We start from the raw sequence: 8,216 nt of genomic DNA, 5'->3' as shown, positions 1-8,216 counted from the left end.
GCATGTGAACATTGTATTATTTCTGCAAGCTTGTGCGTCCATGATGGTTTTTACAATGCTCTCAGTCTATCGTAAGACATTGTTCGAACACTACTGACGCCGAAGACACTGCTAAGTGCTCGTGGAGATTACAGTTGCTGAAACGATAATTCGTTTTTAATGTGACTTCGCAAATCGAAAAGTGCAATTTCAACGAATAGTGGTTTAAAATTACCACACAGTGTAAAATGAAATCACCAAGCACTATTAGTCGATCTGTTAAGTGTGGCCTTCATTTTGTTGGTATTTGGCCTGGCACACCATGCCCAGGTTTACATAAATTCTGTTGGGTGACGTTCATGGCAATTTTTCAAACTTGTCAGTACAAATATGTTATCACGCACTATGAATGTGATAGCCTAATAGAAATGATCGATAATCTGAGTATCGCGATGCCGTTTACTCTAGTGTGTATCAAATTAGTTGTTGCTTGGTTGAACCACGGGTGAGTTGTTCTATTCTGATTTAATTTTCTTACAAACGAAAGCAAACTTATCTATTAAAATTCTAATTCTAATTCTCAAAGTATCGTCATCAGGACTCAGGTTTATGAATGTAGGTACTTCATAGTTTTTGTGCTTTATAGTTTTCGTACGTTCTTCCGGGTGATGGACGCTTAAATATAAATGAAATTCATAAATATGAACACTTTGTTAATATAAACTGAATGAATAACACGTTAAATGAGATACAAAAAATTGAATTAAGCAAAGAAAGATGTAAAAACATTTTATTCTTAATAACCGTGCAAAGGTAAACGTAATTCTAACGTAGCGTGTGCTAAAATTTTTGTGGCCAACTGTGCAAACTTTCTATGGTATTCACGAAGATACGGAACAGCGGCTTAACCCTTAACTGGTGGGGTGTCATGGAACCCATAATGATATTCCAAATGTTTGTTTATTTCGACGCTTTTGCGTGTGAGAATGCAAAACAACTAATTCTATTTTCATATTCTTTACAAATAAGGTTTTATTCGTATTACTGGTATTAATATACATACTGAAAATACTAGAATGCTTTGTTTTAAAGAAAAGTCAGAATTTTATTATGTAAATAAGAATAAAAATTCGAGTATGTCAGACCCCGCCTCACCAGTTTGATAACAAAACTTTCACTTCACCAGTTAGGTAAAAAAGTTTCCACTTCTTCAGTTACGAGTTAATAAGCACGGATCTGAAAGCCGTCTGTGTTGAACTTATAAGTGAAACATTTTAGACGAATGTAACTTGTGTCTACTGCAAACGTTCAACATGTCCGCTAAACATTTCCATAAGCACTTAAGCAAATCTTTTCATAAATTGTCATATACCTACGTTCAATAATCCTAGACCACCCTTTTATTTGCCAACAACAATTTTGAATTTGTTCCAATTTCTGTAACGTGTCAACTGGTGTACTGCACATCATACTTTTAAAATGATCCCATAAATAAAAATTCAAATAGGCACATATGTAAGTAGGTACCTACATATGTAATTATCAGAATCGACAAATACACGAGAATGTCTTGTAATTCGGAAAGTAACGTAGTTCAGACCTATATTTATTAACAGGCTGACTCGGTTTGAAAAGCTTTGTCCGACACGTTTTCCGATTTTTAGACATTTGCAGACAGTCAAGAAAGTTTCTATAATTTTTATTAAATCTGATTGTATTACCAATAATAGGCTGGTTTTCCTGACCTGATTTGGAATATTGTTAAATATACATAATTTCAAACACTTCTGAATTCTGTAAGTTAAAAGTGTCCTACAAAGAGTTAAAAATTAGCCGAATTAGGTCGTATTTAAACTTATATTTATCGAGGAAACCTCGTTAAGTCATTGATGTCAAAATTTAATTTATCACAATGATGTTCTTATGAAGATTTAATAGAAACCATATAAATTTTAATTTGCAGTAGTAAGTAACTGATTCCATGGTGGTAAGATGGATAACGATCATACGGCCGAATAAAAAAGTATTAGTTTTTAAAGTAAACATTCAGGGAGTCCGAGACATTGCGTCTCATTCTTCTGAGCATAGTCTCGACATAAATACATGCTAATGCCATATAACGTATAGAATCGACTGGCTGTGAAATTTAGATCTTCATCAACATAGGAAAACTAATTTGATTTTCACATGAAATTACCTTCAATACACAGGACGTGCCGTAGAAGTTGCGTCCAACTTCAAAGCTACATATGTATATACAGGGTGTGCGACGACAGGTGGGCATCTATTTAGGAAGTGCTTCTATACCTCAAAATAAGACGAATATCAAGAATGACGAAATTGCGTTTAAGACTCCGTTTCCGAGTTATTAATTCTTGAATATATGCGTAAAAAGCGTCTGACGCGAGAGTCTTATTGTTAGACTACTGCCGGCACGTGTTAGCCAGGCCAGGTGCGATAGTAGCCACCTAGAAACATCCACCTGACGCGTATGTCATCATTTTGTCTAGGAGGTAAGGTCTACGAGATTAGTCTTTGCGGTGCCTGATCTGGCAAAAAGTCGGTTTATACAGCCACTGAGCCGGGGCCGAACCGCGTCGGCATGTTTGATGTTCGTTCGGTAGGGACTCAGTGAGGCTTGGTGGCTTCTCATTGAGACAACGCCGACGGGTCGAGCCCGTGTCAAGTCGGAGTCCAACGTTGCTGGATTTTATACTATAGTCTGATTTTCAAGAGTTGAGACCTGAGGCGTGTTCCTCGGACGGAGCGTGGTGAAAGAGGAACCAATGGTACGCTGTGGATTGCGTGCGGCGTAGCGCCCATGAGATCCCAACCCGCCTCAGGTCTCAACTCTCGAAAATCAGACTATAGCAACACGTAAGTACTATTGCGAGATGAGAAGAAACAAGACTACCGCCAAGCTGAAATGTCACAGAGGCAAGGGTACTCGCCCGCTCGCTCCTACTTTTCGTTTCTTAGCGGCTGTCCATATCCGCGGATTGTTGCGATTGGTTTCGTTCGCGTTCTTCATCACGGGACGAACTGTGTTGGAGGGGATACGTTGACGCAAACAGGCGATTCCCCTTGCCCCTGTGACACTTCAGCTTGGGGGTAGTCTTGTTTCTTCTCATCTCGCGATAGTAGAGGAGTCAAACCTGACAAGCGAAAGTCCCGAGGTGTAGCTTGATGACTGTATTGCCGACGCCTGGCTTGCAGACGACCCCCCGGTCTTTTGCCTGGTTGAAAGTTGACTGATCAGTTCTAAACAAACCTTCAACTACCGAAGTCTTACTTGTGTAATATTAGTGGTATTGATAAGTTCGAAGACATATCCTTCATAATGGCATTTTCCTTCACAAGGGAGGAATTAGCTACAATGGCAATTACATTGCAACAACACCACAATAAGAGAAGGTAGAGGAGGCTCTATGGAAAGCTAGGAGCTGGAATGGGGAATTCCAAATTTATGAAACTTTAATTGATCACGAGGAGAAAGATCCTCCTCCTCTAACAAATTCACAGAGGCGAGGTCCCTCCTTTCCTTGGACATTCCTATAACATTGAATATCTCATAAAGTATTAACCGCCTGCCCCCAAAACCACATACTAATATGGGTAGCATCAGTACGTCGAGCCCTATCACTGTGCAAATACTCATTGAAAGCTCAGAATTACACCTCGAGGCACTTCTCTTGCGAACAAGCTGAAGCTAACGACAAAACTCTATCACCTCAGGTTTGACTCTTCTACATATGCAAGCATAAAATTCGGCACCCTTGCGGCGGATATATACTTTTGAAGTTTGACGCAACTTTTATGGCACATCCTGTGTATTGGAGGTAATTTCGTGTGAAAATCAAATTAGATTTTCTATGCTTATAAAATAATTAACGAAATTATTGATATCTCGCAGCGTGCTTAGCGACATTCTATCAACCATGGAAGAAGATTGTCAGAAATATGCTGTTATTGATACAAATAATTTGATATCAAAAACATCACGCCTTTCTTATCGGTTAACGAGCGTAGTTATATCTCTCTACGTGGTATCCGCGACTTTTTACCTAGCCGGTGCTCTCACGTCTCAAGGCACTAACGGTTCAACGTCTCGAAATCTTCTTTGGAATGTCGACTTACCCTTCGATACCAACGAGTCGCCTATTTACGAGCTTGTGGTAACTGCAGAATTTCTCCATCAGGTGTCATCTGCTATAACATTTGGCGTCTTTGGTGCGCTGCTTCTAATGGTTGTAAGTACAACTGGTTTATATAACTGTATTTGAACATACATTTTGTTTCGAACACTATCTGGTCAACCTAGGATGAATATCTCTATTAGAATATAATCGACAAACGAATACTCTAAATGAATTTCAATTTAAATAATTTTTAACGAATAACGTGTAAAGAAGTGATTTTAGAGGTTCGCATCAATACGGCTGTTCTTTGGTCGAAATACAATTTATTCTCTTTCTTTCCATCTAACTGTACTTATTTTTCCTGTAAAATCTTGTATACTTCTGTTAATATTACATTTCTATGTGTAAATTGTTTTTATAATTTTACAGCAAATGCCGTTATTACTTTTAGGTACTCCACGTAGGCTGTCAAATCGATATTATGTGTCAGGGACTAACGGATATTTGTCGCATAGATGATAAACAATTACGATTCTTCGTTAGCAGGCACCAAGAAATCATTGTATTTACACAGAGAATTGAACAATTTTTTACGTATATATCGCTTAGTCAACTTGTGTCGAACACTTTAATTACTTGTTGTTTAGGATTTATCATGATAGTTGTAAGTAATAGTTCTAACTTTTACGTGTAAATGTGTAACCGATATACAGTAAATTTTACATAAAAGCAATTCTACGTTACAGGCATTAACCGACGAAAATGGACTCCCCATATTGATAAAGTCTGTTATGTTTTACATCGTTATTTGTTTAGAAGCATTTATATACTGCTTCGCTGGAGAATATCTGAATAAGAAGGTTGCTAAAGAATATAATGATGTTCGCTTACGAACACCCATCTTGTATCAAAGACACTGTAATTGACACTTTAGCTGACGTTGGAGCAGGCTTCACGCCGAGAGATTCCCATTCTGTGCATGGCTTTGGCATGTTTTCGCATCGGTATTTTCTGGAAAACATCGTGGGTATTTTCCGAAAGTCTGAAATATTTCTATTGAAGACCAAGCGATTTCGGATTTTGCTTCATACTTCGCTGTCTCAGGTATCACTTGCATGGGCGGCAGACGAATCTCCAATCAGTCATTTACTGATGAAAATTTTAATTTCTATACAGAATGTTTGGCGACAGGTGTCATAAACTTTAAGATGTGAATCGACGGGCCAGAATATTGTTATATTCTTATCAGCAGAATCTTGTCCATCCCATTGGCAGTGCTATCGTCAGAATCTAATACAAAATGTAGAAGTTAAAATTTTCATTATTGTTGGCATTACTGTTGCCATGTTCAAGACGTGGGACGAGCTGAACAACACTTTCCCACCCGAAGCGATTATTCGGAAATTCCGACAAACAGTCTTTCGCCCAACCTTGTGCCACTCAAAGTGTTAATACCTTCTGTGTTTGTTTTTTGAAGTGTTAAATATGCGTATATGTATAAGTATTATCAGTATTATATTAAAGTATGAAAATTTGCATAGTATAAGTATCCTTATTATAATATAAGTACATATTATATTAAAACTGTCCACTTGTTATTAGCACTTTGAATGGCAAATGGTCGCTAACACTGTCACGACATCTCGCGAGATGTCAAAGTATACAGCGAACTTGAAACTCGGTTTGGTTTTTAAAAACAGACTTTCGGAGGCCCTTGGATAATGCTTTCAACACTTTTCAGGAAATAAGGTGAATGTCTCAATATCTGCTCATATCCCCATTTCTGCTCATTTCGTATTTTTCTTATCATTGTAAGCGTTACGTTTGTACTATAGTTGCAACGAAATAATTAAAAATTATTTGAACATTTACGCGAGTATTGCACGAGCTTGGGGCTAATCAAACTGCAGCATCAGCAACGAAAAACTTTTAAAATGAGAGTCTCATGATTCGTCGACCGTGTTTCAGCCAGTTGTGTTAAGGAACAGGGTCATTATTGGTATTCGGTAATTGGGCAGAAAATAGTTTTTGCAGTAAAAGTTCTTATTTAATAACAAAAACAGATACCGTATTGTGTTCTGGATGTAGATTTTTGTACTATTTTTATTTTTTTTTAAGTAGAAAACAGGTGATTAGGTTTAGGGTCAAGTGAATCACCGTCGCGTCCGCATTTCTACTCACCGAAATTTTAGTAACATAATCTCACAATTCAATATATGCTGTAACCTCTATTTCTATTCGAAGGCATTTTATTTTTTGTTTATCATTATTTTATGCTTTACTGTTGCGTTATAAAACATCTCCATAAAAGATGTAACGTATTTCAACCTGAAAAGGCAATATATTATGTGAGCAGCAATTGGTAAAAATGGTCAGTAGAAATACGTACATTGCTATTTTTCGTGAGCAGAAATACAGACATTTAGAGCATTATATTTAATTACAAATTATTAGTAGTTAAACATCTCGAAATATCTTTCTTAAATAGTTTTCGACTGGTGGATTTATTATTAAAGAATTAATCAGTTACTCTGCAAATTTCGATCGCAAACAAATTTTTTACACCCTCTTTCTGACGAGTAACGTCTTAACTGAACAGAAATTGGGACATTCACCTTATTGCCGTGAAAATGGGTCAAAGCTGTGCACTTGGTGGAAGTTTCCCGGCGTGGAGACACGACGACGCCATTCTAAGTGTTCCTAGATCTTAGCATAGAGTAAATTCGACAACAACGCTATTGCAGTCGATGCATTTTCTGTATCAGTGCATACAGGGGTGCCTCGTTAGCTGACCGGGATCCTGGACGATATCTGGTCGGCTATCGAGGGAGGTAGAGTTCCAAGAATTCAAGTAAGCGATTAAGAAACATTCAGTGCGAGTGAGATACCGACCGCTGGCACGAGATAGCGTGGTTGTAAGTCGGTAGATTGTTAAACGAATCATGCTTGCCTGTCGGGGCCAGAGTTGCTAGATGTTTCCCTACACGTAGCGGAGCGCGAAACCTACAGCCGTGGCGGTATATGTGTGCGTGAGATGACGCCGATATACGCATACGCCGCCACTGTGGTACGTGTTTCCCCTCCACTACACGTAGGGAAAAGCCTGGCAGGGTTGACAGGAAAATCTTACTCGTAGCAGAAGACCTACCTTGGTGTCGATGCGCATGTGTGGCGTGTTCCCCCTCGACTACGAGTAGAATATTCCTGGCAACCCTGCTGGTGAGGATAGGTAAGCGACGCGACGTTTAGCTCACGAGGCAGATATCCGGGCGGCTAACGAGGCACCTCGGTACCTTGAAAAAATCGTAATCAATTTTTAGAGTTAAATATATAGTAAAGTTATTTCTATGACTAATCATTAAATTTTAATATTTTTAGAGCAAACTGATCGCTGATACAGCGTATAAATCTCTCTGGTACGACTTGCAACCTGATGAAAGTCGAGTTCTAATACTTGTAATACTGAGATCTCAGAAGGGGTTTACACTTACCTTTGGAAAATTTTCAAACCTTTCTTACGAAAGTTTTACACAGGTACGGCACTTGTAATTATTACATAATGGTTTTAATTGCTCTTAATTAGAGAGTTCTTTGATATTTTGTGAATAAATGTTTTTATATAACATCATTTCCAAAAGAAAGTTAGTTACGTTTGAAAGTACGAAATTTTTCTCCTATTATAAATAATGTTTTGAAAATTCGTGAAACAGTCGTGTAACGTTTTCGAAACTAAATTTCCGTTCTAATAACAAAAATAACCTTATTTTTTACATTTGTAGATCATGAAAGGTTCAGCATCTTACGTGTCAGTGCTTCTTGCATTGTCTTGAAAACTCAACTCACGAGGATTACTTGTATAGTATATTATAAGTCAGAAGTCGGAAGTAAAGTTATATGTATGTAATTTTAATTGAACTAGTAAAATTATTCTTCAATAAATACTAAAATCGGAAACAAATGTATTTTGTATTTATACTGCTATTTTTGAATGACTTAATCTAATAATTATGAGCAACCAACTAAACTATAAGTTTCAACCCTTATTTTGTACTTTCGCATCAAAGCACATATTCTGTGCCTGAGAAACAACATCATTTG

The 8,216-nt window shown here is 37.6% G+C and overlaps 1 protein-coding gene across 1 annotated transcript; it reads left to right on the top strand.

Annotated features, from left to right (window-relative positions):
- Positions 1-227: 227 nt before the first annotated feature.
- On the top strand, positions 228-7,993 carry LOC143368122 (odorant receptor 4-like). The gene is made up of 6 exons (XM_076810500.1): positions 228-484; positions 3,893-4,229; positions 4,570-4,782; positions 4,865-4,978; positions 7,497-7,652; positions 7,898-7,993. The coding sequence occupies exons 1-6, from the start codon at positions 228-230 to the stop codon at positions 7,946-7,948; spliced, it is 1,128 nt and encodes a 375-aa protein (XP_076666615.1). The 3' UTR covers positions 7,949-7,993.
- Positions 7,994-8,216: the final 223 nt, after the last annotated feature.

Source organism: Andrena cerasifolii, chromosome 1 (assembly GCF_050908995.1).
Source record: "Andrena cerasifolii isolate SP2316 chromosome 1, iyAndCera1_principal, whole genome shotgun sequence".
NCBI lineage: Eukaryota > Metazoa > Arthropoda > Insecta > Hymenoptera > Andrenidae > Andrena > Andrena cerasifolii.
The sequence above is the reverse complement of the archived record's forward strand: the minus strand, read 5'-3'. Positions and strand labels throughout refer to the sequence as shown.